The 15255-nt window shown below is 37.7% G+C and overlaps 1 protein-coding gene across 4 annotated transcripts in view; it reads right to left on the bottom strand.

Annotated features, from left to right (window-relative positions):
• Positions 1–15255, bottom strand: part of FGD4 (FYVE, RhoGEF and PH domain containing 4) — a 236590-nt gene that overhangs the window by 109845 nt on the left and 111490 nt on the right. Inside the window, exon 1 of one of the 4 annotated variants that reach the window (XM_043881498.1) lies at positions 6689–6872. The exons of the other annotated variants lie outside the window; for them this stretch is intronic. Coding sequence (XP_043737433.1) covers positions 6689–6779 — 91 coding nt within the window. The 5' untranslated portion in view covers positions 6780–6872. Of the gene's footprint in view, positions 1–6688; positions 6873–15255 lie in introns of those variants that run through there. 4 annotated transcript variants of the gene reach the window in all.

Raw genomic sequence — 15255 nt, 5'->3', positions numbered from 1 at the left:
TGATTTTATATATATATCAAATACCACAGAGTAAAAAAAGACTAACAGAGCGATAAGCACCTAGGAAAAATACTTTTTATTTTATGAGTGAGTGGTATTCCAGTGTCTAAGGAAAACTGTTCAGGTTTAAATCTTGCCTTTCTTAATTTTAAACAAATTTTTATATTTATTATGTTACAATTATATATCTTTGAATCCATGTAAACACACAATACTGTCATTCCATGAGTCCCCACTTTATGTTAAGTGATCTTTATATTAAGCAGAAACAGGACATGATATTGGAAACTTCACCATCTGCACCTTCTTCAGCCAGCTTTCCTCCCCACAGTCTAAAACGTGGCCATACCAAACTACTTATGGGTCACATAACAAGAGAGACCTTGTGGTTTCTCATCCCGGCAACTTTGCACATTTTGCCTTTCCCTTCTCCGGGGGATCTTCCAACCCAGGGATTGAACCCACGTCTCCTGCATTGGAGGCGGATTCTTTACCAGCTGAGCCACAAGGGAAGCCCTCCTGCCTAGAATCCTCTAAATATGCCTTCCCCCATATTTCCCCATTTCATGAAGTTGACTTCGTAATTCCCTAAACCTCAGCATAACTGATACATCCCTAAATCACAAAACTGCATTCTCGTGTGCTCCCACAGCCCATTATGCACACAGTCCTATTTTCCCATCTTGTATTTTTTTGTGTGTATGTTTGGTGGTCCATTTGCTCCAAGAGAGCACAGATCATCACTTGTTTGCTTCCTTATGTATCCCCACTGCTTACCAATGAGCCCGGCACATTGAATACCTATTAATATGAAAGTACTTCGGGGATTTTTGTATTGACTATGCCAAAGCCTTTGACTATGTGGATCACAAAAAACTATGAAAAATTCTTAAAGAGATGGGAATACCAGACCACCTTATCTGCCTCCTGAGCAATCTGTATGCAGGTCAAGAAGCAACAGTTAGAACTGGACATGGAACAACAGACTGGTTCCAAACTGGGAAAGGAGTACATCAAGGCTGTATATTGTCACACTGCTTATCTAACTTATATGCAGAGTACATCATGTGAAATGCCAGGCTGGATGAAAAAAAAGCTGGAATCAAGACTGCCAGGAGAAACATCAATAACCTCAGATATGCAGATGACACCACCCTTATGCAGAAAGCGAAGAGGAACTAAAGAGCCTAGTGATGAAAGTGAAAGAGAGTGAAAAAGCTGGCTTCAAATTCAACATTAAAAAAACGAAGATCATGGCATCTGGTCCCATCACTTGATGGAAAACAGTTGGGGAAACAATGGAAACAGTGACTGACTTTATTTTCTTGGGCTCCAAAATCTCTGCAGATAGTGACTGCAGCCATGAAATTAGAAGGCACTTGACTTGCTCCTTGGAAGAAACACTATGACCAACCCAGACAGCATATTAAAAAGCAGAGACATTACTTTGCTGACAAAGGGCCATCTAGTCAAAGCTATGGTTTTTCCAGTAGTCATTTGTGGATGTGAAAGTTTGACTATAAAGAAAGTTGAGTGCTGAAGAACTGATGCTTTTAAACTGTGGTATTGGAGAAGATTCTTGAGAGTCCTTTGGATTGCAAGGAGATCAAATCAGTCAATTCTAAAGGAAATCAGTTCTGAATATTCATTGGAAGGAATGATGCTGAAGCTGAAACTCCAATACTTTGGCCACCTGATGCGAAGAACTGACTCACTGGAAAAGACCCTGATGCTGGGAAAGATTGAAGGCATGAGGAGAAGGGGACGACAGAGGATGAGATGGTTGGACGGTATCACTGACTCGATGGATATGAGTTTTGAGCAAGCTCCAGGAGATGGTGATGGACAGGCATGCCTGTGGTGCTGCAGGCCCGTGGGGTCACAAAGAGTCAGACACGACTGAGCGATTGAACCGAACTGAATTTTGGGGATGGTAGGACAATAGATGATTTTGTCTCTCAACTTTCCAAACTTTCTGCACACTTGTTATACAATCTTCATAATAAAAAGACTTTAAATCCCTTTCTTAAAAATGACCCCACCAATTGAAATTACCACCAATTTCAGATCACAGTGACTTGAACCTGGTTGAATTTGATAATTAGAATAACTAATACAGTCCTTTATTTCAGTGCTTGAACTAACATAGTCTTTTCTGAAACAGCTAAAAGCAAAACAAACGAAAATCTCCCTCAAGAAGAGATAGATACTCATATAAACTGAGAAACAGAGTGAAAGTACAGTCAGCTGTCCGTATCCTAGAACACAGACCCTCTGGATCCTGGGTGCTGATTATACTATGCCATTTGATATAAGGGACCTGCGTATCCCTGGATTTTGGTATTTGCAGGAAGTCCCTTGCAGATACCTAGGGACTACTGTACCTCACTAATCTATGCCAGCCTATCTGTAGACTGGATTTTAGGGAGTTCTAAGTGGGGTAGAGAATTTATTTTTAATCCTAGTCTTTTCTGAGCTGGTTATATTAATATTACTCCAGGAGATGTTGGAATTATAACATAATTATATATTCTGTATATTAATATTCTGCATATAATTATATATATTCTATATATATAGTAACATAATTACATATAGAAATGTAATTATAATTTCATATTCTGGGATTATAATACCCAGAATATGAGAAATATCTGCTACAACTAAATACATCAGAAAATTGTATATTTGATTGTTAAAAATGTTTTACATTAGTTAAGTCCATTTGCTCTATTAGCAGTAAGCATCAAACTCAAAACATTCTCCCTCTCCCCCGAAACTCTCCTCACAAGTATATGTTGAATAAAAGATGAATATAGGTTCCATGTGGCTTGCCTGGTGGCTCAGATGATAAAAGAATCCATCTGCAATGCAGGAGATCCAGATTTGATCCCTGGGTTGGCAGGATCCCTCGGAGAAGGGCATGACCGCCCACTCCAGCATTCCTGCCTGGAGAATTCCAAGAACAGAAGAGCCCAGCAAGGCAACATCCATGAGGTCACAAACAGTCAGACACTGAGCAACCAACACTTTTACTTTCATACATTCCATAAGAAAATTGAAGGTATTTTTCTGATGTCTGTCTTAAACTCAAATGTGTCCAAGTTCCTAGCTCTTGAAGAGCCCAACACTCCTCTTTAACACATAAGTTCTCATTCTGCATAAAAGCAAAAAGTTCACTTTCTCCCTACGTTTTGCAGTCTTCCTGGGGAAACTTCCTCAAACCCTCCCTGGTTGTTGCTTGTTGCTTCAAACTCCTGACCCAGTAGCATAAGGGCTAAGAGGATGGGCTATAGCATGAAATTCTGATTTGCCTCCTGGTTCCATCACATGTTAGCCATCACTAACATTTCTCAACCTGCCTAAGCATCATTTTCCTTGTTTATAAAACAGATATAATCACAATGCCAGTCTCATATAGTGCTGCTATGGGGATTAAAGAAATGAGAAGTACACTGCTAGACATATGACAAGCAACACCTACACAGAATGTCTATTATGCTTTGTTAATTGCTTCTTAACATTGTAAACTACTTCTCAAAAGGTCTCTTGGTGTCCCCATATTAATTTTCTAAAAAGCATGGATACAGCCACCTCCTCTAATTCTCCCAGTTTCTGCTGAAGACTAGGAAATAACAAAGAGAAATTACAATTAAAAAACAAGCAAACAAAAAAGGATGAGGAGGACACAAGATAAAATATTAGCTGGCTTCTTTTCGCTTACTGATTAAGCCATCTTGCTCCTTAGCCCTGGCAGGCTGCCAAGCTTGTAGAACACATCTTAGTAGCATATTTGGGGAAACAGAGGGAGGAGCAAGGAAAGCTCATGCTTTCCCAGTACTTACTGCCCCAAACTGCTGCTTTTTGTGAATTAAAATTTGTTAACATAGAGGAAGTAGTTTGAAAGTGAGAGACAGACCATTAAATGGTAGAAATATCAGTTACTGAGACATAGAGAGAAGACAACAAATTGTGTTATTTAGTAAGTGCTTTTTCTCCCTAATGTTAGATCTTGGCTATGTTTCTGAGCCAACTCCCTTCCCACTCCCCTCAAACCGTTTCCCTACTACCGCCACCTCAGAATTGTAGCCTTACCCTTACAAAACAAAAAAGCCTGTCACAACATTAAGCGGTTCTGTTCAAACTGTTTGGGTCCCCACATAGAGTTTTGGGCCCCCACACTGCCAGAAGTCCCAGTTCTATATCCCCCAACCTACACACCAAATCTGACCCTTATTAAGAGTCTCAGACTTTGACTCCAATCTCCATTTTTTTTAAAATTTATTTAATTGGAGGATAACTGCTTTACAATATTGTGTTTGTTTCTGCCATATATTAACATGAATATAATAGCCATAGGTATATGTATGTTCCCTCCCTCTTGAACTTCCCTCCCACCTTCTACCCCATCCAACCCTTCTGGATTGTCACAGAGCACCAGCTTTGAGCTCCCTGTATATTACAGCAAACTTCCATTGGCTATCTAATTTTACATATGGTAATGTATATGTTCCAATGCTACTCTCTCAATTCATCCCACCCTGTCCACAACTCTTTCTCTATGTCTGCATCTCCACTGCTGCCCTACAGATGAGTTCATCAGTACCATCTTTCTAGATTCCATACATATGCATTAATATATGATATTTGTCTTTTTCTTTTAACAGACTTCACTCTGCATAATAGGCTCTTAGGTTCATCCGCCTCATTACAACTTTCTGACTTCACTCTGTATAATACACTCTAAGGTCATCTACCTCATTAGTTCCTTTTAATGGCTGACTAATATTCCAAACCTCTTTATCTATTCATCTGTCCATTTATATCTAGGTTGTTTCCATGTCCTGGCTATTATAAATAGTGCTGGAATGAACACTAGGGTACAAGTTTAAATCTTAATCTTGAATTACAATTTAATTTACATATAGTTTGAATGAAAACCAAGTTATCATCCCTGCAAAGACTGACAAATACTCCCCATTGAGTCACTCTTCATGTTCCATTTTTCTCTTCAGTTTTCATGTGAGTTTGTCTATAAGCAAAAGTTTTTAAAAAGGAAAGTAAAATATGGGGCTTTTCCTACAGTTGTACTGCTTACTGTTAACTTGATTAAAGTTATTTGATTTAAAAAAAAGAAAAAAAAGAAAAAGGAAAGTTTCTTCAAGTCATTAAAAAAAGATAAAACTTTTAGAAATAATATGTACACTAAATGCACATATTCAAATTTTTTCTTGAACAACTTAATAGCAATAAAACAACCAGTGGTGTTGGCAGGAAGTGCTACATTACTGTCCTTTCAGTTTACAAACCATAAAAGGAACTTCTAAAACCCACACTATAGTGGCCCCTCACTATAAGGAGTTGTCCATTAGAGCAGAAAATTCGAGTAGCACTTCTCTCCAATGATCCTTGGCTATTTGAAGGTGTAAAGAGAAGAAACAGATGTTGCATCAGAGAAAGAGAGAATTCACTAACCGAGAAAGGAAATACTTCCCCTTTGCTGCTTTTTAAACAAATTTCATGTTTAGAGTGTAATGGTAAACCATGTGGAGATCACAAAAACTTTAAACTTTATGCAAGAAGAGTAGAACGCCTGCAAAGGAACTGAGGCTTCTTCCTGGATAATGGAGGGAGCCAAGGCAGACGTGAAGTGGGTTACTCAATCTCTAGCAACTACTAGAACCCAGGAAAAGAGCCAGCCAAGACTGTGCAGCTGCAGGAGGGAGCCTCAGCTTCCTGGCTGCAGAACTGTGACCAGCCCCACCCTTGGACTTCCATACTCAGGGCAACTCCCACCCCTCGCCCCCGCCACCCCCCAAAGCCTAAAGAAGGAAAGAGTGACACTGCGAGGAAAAGAATCCTGATAAACTATGAAGACTACCTGTTTTAAGGTTCAGTTCATTTTATTTAACAGTGTAGACAGCAGTGTAGACATTCCTCAGGAAGGTTAACAGATGCACGCAGAGAGTGGGAAAACAGCATCACAGAATTAAACCCATCTCAGTTTTAAAAAAATATTTTTAGCAGAAATTTCCTGTCACATGATTACATTTCTACCACAGAGAGTTTCATTCCTCTTTGAAAGAATCAATTTTTCATTAATACACTCCAGAATATTGGAAGAGAAAAACGATGGCTTAATACCACTAACAACAACAAAAATGCATCCATGCCTGTCTCTATTTGCTATCTCATATTGAAAAGCAGGTAATATTCACTCTTCTGAACTTTGCTAAAACAAGAAGACTGGGATGGTGGATGATTTGTTTGCTTGAACAGAACAGTATTCTGTGCAGTAGTACTTGAAAATGTTTAGTAGCAAATATTTCTTAGCTTTGTTCACACCAGAAATGAAAGAAAAAAAGAGAAAACTGGTTTTCTTTCTCTGCATTCTCCCGTCAGTGACTAAATTTTCAGATTTCTAATGTTAGTAAGAATGAGTCAGAGAAACAGAACTATTAAACTTGTATTTTGCTAACCCAGAAACAGCCTCCTGGAAGAAGCAGAAACCATAAATAGAGTACATATTTGAATGTTAAAGTTGAAAAATAATGTGAACCTTATTCTTAACTTAAACCAAACTGCAACTTTCATGCCCTTTAAGCATGCTATTGTAAAATGACCCACATAAATTGGGGGGAGAAAAAAAAAAGAGAGAAAAGATACACTAGAAAATGAAACTACTTACCGTCATCAGTGGACATCATTTCATATATACTGAAAATTAGTCTACTTTGGTTTGATAAGAAAATATTTGGCTTTACTCTTTTAAAGTTCATGTGATAAAACCTCACTCCTGGCTCTAAAGCCTCTCGCAGCCACAGGTCAGCTGGGAGCTCTGATGATGCACTCTTACTTCAGGACCTTCTCAGACCTCACTGCTCACAGACAACCTCATGCATAATATGCCACTCCTCCCCAGAGGAGGGTTGCTATAGTGTTTTTCAAGAGACCAAGTATATGAGGATGGAGAGATGTCTGTTTATTACAGTAAACAACAATGAAAGCTCATGGAAGCATCAAATGTACTAGAAATACACTTGGGAATAGGACAGTTTATAAACTGACTAATTCCTTAACTATTAGTAATGCTCTAAAAAAGCCAACATGAAAACAGTTTGTTTCCACTTGAACTGGGTCCATACTCTGGACCAAAGAGGTTTACAGATTCAGGATTCACAGGCTTAAGACGTTAAAATGTCATTTTGAAAGATCTCAAATGCTATTTTGCCACTGAAGACTTTCTATTTTAGCACAGTTTACGACCTTGATGCAGGGTGAGTAACTACTACTCATAAATTTCTTAAGGAAACCAAGTTTTATGTGATTTCAGAGCACTGTTTACTTATTTTTATATATCTTTATAAGTTTTTATCATTTATCAGTACTTTCAAAATTTCTCATAGCCCTGAAAAATCAGAAAGTGTCAATTAAAATATGTATAAAATCACAATGAAGTAACAGGCTATAGACCTCACTCTCACAGTTGAAAGCAGCATTTCCAAACCCCTCCTTAGTGTGTCCAGATGCGGTGGTTCTCACACACCAGATCATCTGGATGGAATTTTAAAACACACACTGCCTGATCCTATCTCAGGAGTTGAATTCAACCCCATAATCTGCACTTCTAACAAGCTCCCAGGTGATGCTGACACTGTTGGTCTGGGACTACACTACAGGAATCACAGTTGGAGAACCACTGGGGCAGAGACTTGATACTCAATGGCAGCCTAAAGCTCTGACTCAATTGCACCTGCTTAGGAAATGCTTAATATCAGGGCAGGTAGGAAACACTCAAGGTGTGGTATGAGGGAACTATGTATTACACACTCAGATAAGGCTCATCAGGAAGTAGACTTATCAACTTAATTTTTAACAAAAGAAATCTGCATATTAGGCATGAATAGACAATTACAACATGGAGAAAAGGAGTCAAAAGAGAAGAAACCTGCTTGCCTTTTATGTCCTTCACAAACTTCACCTGTCTGTTTAAAATTCACTGTGTCAGGAAAACTCTTTATTTTTTGACTCCAAAGACCACTTAGCCTTGGCAAATTTCAGTAATGCAAAAATCAGAATGTTTCCCTGTCATAAAATGCACCAATTTTGTGCTTGCTGAATTTTGATAGCCACATTTAAACTATAATCTTAGGTTTGGTTTTCAAACAAACACCTTTTCGGTTTTTATACCTAACATTTACTTTGTGCCTGGTGCTCTGGTAAGCACCTTCCATGCAGCATTTCATTAAATCCTCACTGTGAGGTAATAATAATTTGTCAATATTTTACAAAAGAGAATGCTCTTCTGCAAAAGGGATAAATAATATAGGTAAGGTATGGAGTAAAAATTACCATTCTGCAGAAGAGAAACCTAGGTTTAACAGGTTAAAAATCTTGGCCAGTAACACTAGTAAAATAATAACCTCTAAGAAATTCAATTCTCTTTTGCACAATAAAGATATAATAAAATTCATGTTTGAATCTATACCGTAAAAACCACAATATGATTTGCAGCTAGGAAGTGATAATTACAGTTTTAAACAAAATATCATTGACTCTTATTGTTCACAATGGATAATCTGAAATTATATTCAGCATCCACCACAAACTAGCGACTAAATTTAAGCTACTCACTAGTAGCCATGGCAGTTTCTTATAAAGTTAAACCAGCACTTCCATATGACCCAGCAATGACACTCCTAGGTACTTACCCAAGTGAAATGAATACTTACATTCACAGAAACTTGCAAATGAAAAATTTTAATTTATTTATTTTAATTGGAGGATAATTACTTTACAATATTATGATGGTTTTTCCCATATATCAATGTGAATCGGCAACACGTATGTACATGAATGTTTACAGAGGCTTTATTCATAACCACCAAAAGCTGGAAAATACACAATTGACCTTCAATCAGTGAAGAGATAAGCAAACTGTGGTAAATCTGTCTTTAGTTCAATAAATGAACTAAGGACACTTGCATGTGCGTTAGAAGGAAGCCAACTTAAAACACTAGAGGACTTCCCCGGTGGCACTGTGAATAAGAATCCCTTGCCAATACAGAAGACATGGGTTCAATCCCTGGTCCACAAGATTTCACAAGCCACAGAGCAACTAAACCCGTGGGTCATAACTACTGAGCCCGTGCTCTAGAACCCAAGAGCCACAACTACCAAGCCCATGTGCTGCAACTACTGAAGCCCAGGTGCCTTGAGTCTATGTTCCACAACAAGAGAAGCCTCCACAATGAGAAGCCCACACACCACAACTTAGAGTAAGCCCTGCTCACCCACAACTAGAGAAAGACCATAGGCAGCAACAGAGACCCAGTGAAGCCAAAAATAATAAATAAATGCCACACATTTAAGATTCCATATGACATTCTGGAAAAGGCAAGCACAGTTCAGTTCGGTCACTCAGTCGTGTCCGACTCTTTGCGACCCCATGGACTGCAGCATGCCAGGCCTCCCTGTCCATCACCAACTCCCGGACATTACCCAAACTCATGTCCATTGAGTCGGTGATGCCATCCAACCATCTCGTCCTCTGCCATCCCCTTCTCCTCCCGCCCTCAATCTTTCCCAGCATCAGGGTCTTTTCCAATGAGTCAGTTCTTCGCATCAGGTGGCCAAAGTACTGAAGCACACAGAGACAAAAACTAGATCCAAGGTTGCAGGAGGGTGGAGGAACTGATTGAGTACAAAAGGGTACAACAGAATCGTCAAAGGTGATGGGAATGTTTCATATCTGCACTGTTGTGCTGGTTAAATGACTGTATGCATTGTCAAAACTCAGAACTGTACCCTGAAGAGGGTAATTTTACTGTATATAAATTATCCAATAATTTAAAAAAATAAAGATTTTTGGTATTATCTATTGCCTTTCTTGTCATCAATAGTAGAGATAGTTACTGGTTCATTGTATTTGTTTCCTGTGATTTTTTAAAAAAATATTGAAAAATTGAAAAGTGACCTAATTAGCTCCGCACACAATGTCCATTTGTGAACATGAAGTTTATAACAATATATTTAAAAGGATCTTTCAAATTACTGTTTGTTAGTTAATTAGTAAGATTATTTGTCATTGACATCAGTCTTGAAAAATATCTAAAGTCCATGCTAACCAACTCAGTTATTCACTTTAGTTATGTATTAAAGACTCTGAAGCAACAAAGACTTAGTGGGCTGACACCCTGCTATCATGCTTCTCCTCCTTGTAGAGTGGTTATTTCTTCACAAATTCTGTTGAGTAAGGAAGTCAGAAAGTTCTCCCAGTCACAAGGTATTTCATAACCACTTGCTTTATCACTATATTAAACTTAGTTTACCTTTTATTAAAGCCTGCTAGTATTTTCAAGAGCTTACCATTTCTAATGTAAATGACCTAAAACAAAAATTTTACCATGTAACCTGTGCTTCCTGAATTGAAATTTACTAATTTATAATGTCTAACAGAAATTCTAGACATGGACGGTGGTGACGGTGGTAAAACACTGTGAATGTACTAATGCTAGAGAACTGTACACTTAAAAATGGCTAAAATGGTAAACTGTATGTTGTGTATATTTTATGTACACACATATGCTGTTCCTCAGTCTACTTGTTCATGTTCTCTACTGCCTGTACTGCTTCTCTGCATTCTTTCCTTTCTTCAGTGTCTACCTTGGACAACCTATTCAGTCAAGGGCTCCAACTCCTCCACTAAAACATCTAATTCCAGTACCAACCTTTCTTAAACATTCTCCTTCACTGGAGAAGGGAAGCTTAAACTTTATCTTGAGGGATGAAGATTTCATTAGGCACCAAAGAGAGGGCAAGGATCTTATTTCAAGTTCTAAAGTGAGGAAACACGTAGCAGATTCACAAATTTCACTGTGGCTTGCAGAAGTATTTCTCACTTGTCAGCTGATATCCTCAATGGCTGCCTACTGCATTGAGAATGAAATCCTAACTCCTTATAAGGCCTCAAGGCACTGGCCCTTGCTTACCTTTCTAGTCTCATCTCTTGCCACTCTGTTTTCAAAGTATGCTCCCAAACCATGTTCCATCAATCATGGGTTTTGAGAAGGAAGTTAAGAAAAATGTTTTCTCTTCATAAATTTCCACAGAAACCGACTTTTTTTTTTCCCAACTTTGAAATAGCCATGCAGTTTCCAGAAAAGGCTCCTCTGAGGCTTTAAGAAAATAAAACTTGGGCTTTGCCCTGGCCAGGTCAGATAAAGGGTAAATAAAATACAGCCAGTTACTTGCTACTAACGTGGGAGTAAAGAGAGAGAGAGCTTTCATTTCTCTTTTTTTTTAATTTATTTTTTAATTGAAGGATAATTGCTTTACAGAATTTCGTTGTTTTCTGTCGAACCTCAACATGAATCAGCCATAGGTATACATATATCCCCTCCCTTTTGACCCTCCCTCTCATCTCCCTTCCCATCCCACCCCTCTAGGTTGATACAGAGTTTCCTGAGCCATACAGCATACTCTCTTTTTGACCAAGATTTAAGTACTGTCTTCCTTTCCCGAAGACTCTAATGCACTACTTACTGGGGTAACAGCTGTTGCTTAGGCCTTCGGTGTTGGCCCAAATATTCCTAAAGGACAAACTCAATGTAAAGAAAAAATAAATATAACCCTAAATATAACCAGTATCTTATCTTCCACTCTACTTATTATTCCTTCCCTTTTACCCCACGATAATATGGCACAATTAAAACATGCAGTTTAATTTCTGATGCAATCTCAGAAGTGTACAGTAAGTCCCCTACATACAACGAGTTCCATTCCGGGAGCACATTGTTAAGTCCAAGATTTGTTCATTAAGTCCAACAAAATTAGCTCAGGTACCCAAATAACACAATTGACTACATACTACTGTACTGTACTAGGTTTATAGTAGTTTTCACACAAATAATATATTAAAAAACAAATACATAAAAATAAAGAAAACATAAAACATTTTCAATCTTACCATACAGTACCTTGAAAAGTACAGTAGTACCAGCTACATCACCATTGCTTTTAAGCTTGCTTCCAGACATCCCGGGCCTCAAATAAAGACACTTCACTACTGTTCTCTATATAAGCACTTTTAAGTCCACAGAAGCACGACCACTTGCAGAGGGTTCATGCAGGAGATGATGTGCGCCAGACACATGAACTAACAAGGCATTAAACAGGCAAGCGCATGTCTGCATCTTTGAAAGTTTGCAACTTGAAAGTTTGTATGTAAGGGACCTTCTGTATTACAGGAATAAAGAAAACTCCAAAGAAAGAAAGAAAAATTTACATTTAGATTTCAATAAGCTTTTCAATAACTTTTCTAAGTTACTGTCTTGGTGGCAGAAAAGAAGACCAAGGAGAAAAAGGCAACTTATCATTTTAATTAAAAAAAAATTTTAAGGTCCATTTCCATCATATGGGCCTTAACTGATGAATTGGTACTTGATAAATTACAAATGTACTTGTTGAAATTTTTAAATTATTATTCTAGCAATCTATATATTGTGAACTTTACAAATAATGCTCAAACAGATTTTAAGTATTATACTAAGAACTAAAAAATATCCATATAGTCTTTTAGGCACAATAGTTTGAACATTAATGACTAGTAGAACTCAAGATAAATTACTTTATAATGGTCAACAAGCCACTATTAAGGGAGCATGGAGTATGTTTACCTTTGACATAAGGTAACAGGGATGAGTGTATTCAGCATCCATGCAGACAATGAAAATGGGTAAGCATACAGGTTTAAAACAGTATGAATTAGCTGTATGGCAAATTAGAGAATAATTTTTTAAATTTAAATTTTAAAATTCAAAAAACCATTGTGTGAGTCAAAGAAAACTTGGAGCCATCGATTTGAGGTCCCTTTTAAAATTGTTTAACCCATTTATTAATAATTACAAAGAAATACTGAGTCCTTACATGGGATTCAATACAGTTCATTGCTAAGAACTTAGGAATCTTTTTTAGAAAGTGCTGATCATCACTTTTCTGGAATCTCATTTTTCTTTAGCCACACTACCCTTTTCAATTCCTGTGACCTTAAGGTTTTCACATATGACTAATCTCACTATCTTCTGGATTTCCTTTGAGCATTTATAACTTCTCAGCATTTGTCATCCCTACTACTGCCAAAGCTTCTGGAAAGCAAGGACCATAAGTGTCTCATTCACTATTATGGGTCCTGTGGATGTTGCATCAAACATAATAAAACTTCACTAAATGGTCTCTTCTAAGAAGTCAAAGAGAGAGCAGACAAACAAAATGGTGACTGAATATATGAATACTATAAAACAAAAACAACTTAAAATAGGATAAGGTAAAGATAAAATGGCTTCCCAGGTGGCTCAATGGTAAAGAATCCACCTGCCAATGCAGGAGATGTGAGTTCAATCCCTGGGCCAGGAAGATCCCCTGGAGAAGTAAAAGGCAACCCACTCTGCTCTTCTTGCCCAGAAAGATCCCATGGACAGAGGAGCACGGTGGGCTACAATCCATGAGGTCGAAAAAGAGTCAAAAACGACTTAGCAACCAAACAACAACAAAGATAGAATACCGTTTTAAAAAAACAATGTGATTCAATCTGCTTTGTTTTTTAGAAATATCTTGGTTAAATATTTCATGATACAGACATTTGAAAGAGTGGAACTAAGTCAATTTACTTCTGTACATGGTTTTAACGATTGCCATAGCTGAGATTTGCTATTCTACAGGGAAGAAGTATATCTCTGGCTACACTTACAAAATCATGATATATATTTCTCAATCTTATCTACCAATTATGGAAAGGATTTCCTTGAAATTCTTCTAGTAAACGTCCATCTTCCTAGATGTCTTGAAAGCTGTTGCATTTTTTCTTTAATTTGGTCTAATATCTTAAAACTACTTACAAAAAATTTAAAGAAGATTTTTAAAAAGACCTGAATTTACTACATACTACTATATATGATATAGATATTAAGAACCTACTGTATAGCATAAGGAACTCTACTCAATACTCTGGAATGGCCTATATGGGAAAAGGATACACAAAAAAAAAAAGAAAAAAAGAGAGAGTAGATAGATGTATATGAGTCACTGATTCACTTTGCTGTATACCTGAAACAAAGACAACATTGTAAATCAAGTATGCTCCAAAAAAACTGAAAACCATACTTAAGTTTGGGTGTAAGAGGGTGTTGTATTTTCTTAACACTTAAAAGGAAAAGATATATGTCATTTTTGGTGGTAAAATGACAGTAATGGAAACATTTCCAATCATTTAAAAAACTTTCTGTCCATAGAGCACTTTTTCTCTGCTGACTGCAGTTACTTTCTCACTGATTCAAATATCACCTTTACCTGAAAAAGGAACGTATTTATTTCTTCAAATATATCTACTAGATAAGAACCTGCAAAATACGTGCTGTGTCTACTTCTCTCCTTTTAAAAATAACTTTATTTCTGGCGGGCTGCGTCTTTGCTGCTCTGCAGGCTTCCCTCTAGCTGAGACAAGCGGGAGCTGCTCCAGTTGTGCTGTGCGGGCTTCTCATTGAAAAGGCTTCTCTTGTTGCAGAGCACGGGCTCTAGGAATGCAGGCTTCAGTAGTTGCGGTACATGGGCTCAGTAGTTGCATCTTCACAGCTCTAGAACACTTCAAGAGTTGTGGCATATGGGCTTAGCTGCTCCCTTGCGTGTGGGATCTTCCTGGATCAGGGATCGAACCCATTTCTCCTACATTGGCAAAGGGATTCCTTACCACTAAGCCACAAGGGAAGTCCCCTTGGCTACCTCTCTTTACATCAAGGGCTAGTAAACAGGGAACATTTGTGTTTTTTCTTAAAAGAAAAAGACACTGTCTTTGGTTTGACAACTCATTTAAGTACTATGCCATGCATAAAACTTAACATTCAAAAAAACTAAGTTCATGGCATCTGATACCATCACTTAATGGCAAATAGATGGGAAAACAATGGAAACAGTGAAAGACTTTATTTTATTGGGCTCCAAAATCACTGCAGATGGTGACTGCAGCCATGAAATTAAAAGATGTTTGCTCCTTGGAAGAAAAGTTAAGACTAACCCAGACAGCATGTTAAAAAGTGAGACATTACTTTGCTGACAAAGGTCCGTATAGTCAAAGCTATCGTTTTGCCAGTAGTCATGTACAGATATGAGAGTTGGACCATAAAAAAGGCTGAATGCCAAAGAATTGATGCTTCTGAACTGTGGTGTTGGGAAGGACTTTTGAGAGTCCCTTGGACTGCAAGG

This window comes from Cervus elaphus, chromosome 22 (genome assembly GCF_910594005.1).
Source record: "Cervus elaphus chromosome 22, mCerEla1.1, whole genome shotgun sequence".
NCBI classification, from domain to species: Eukaryota; Metazoa; Chordata; class Mammalia; order Artiodactyla; family Cervidae; genus Cervus; species Cervus elaphus.
This window is presented reverse-complemented; position numbering and strand designations above follow the sequence as displayed.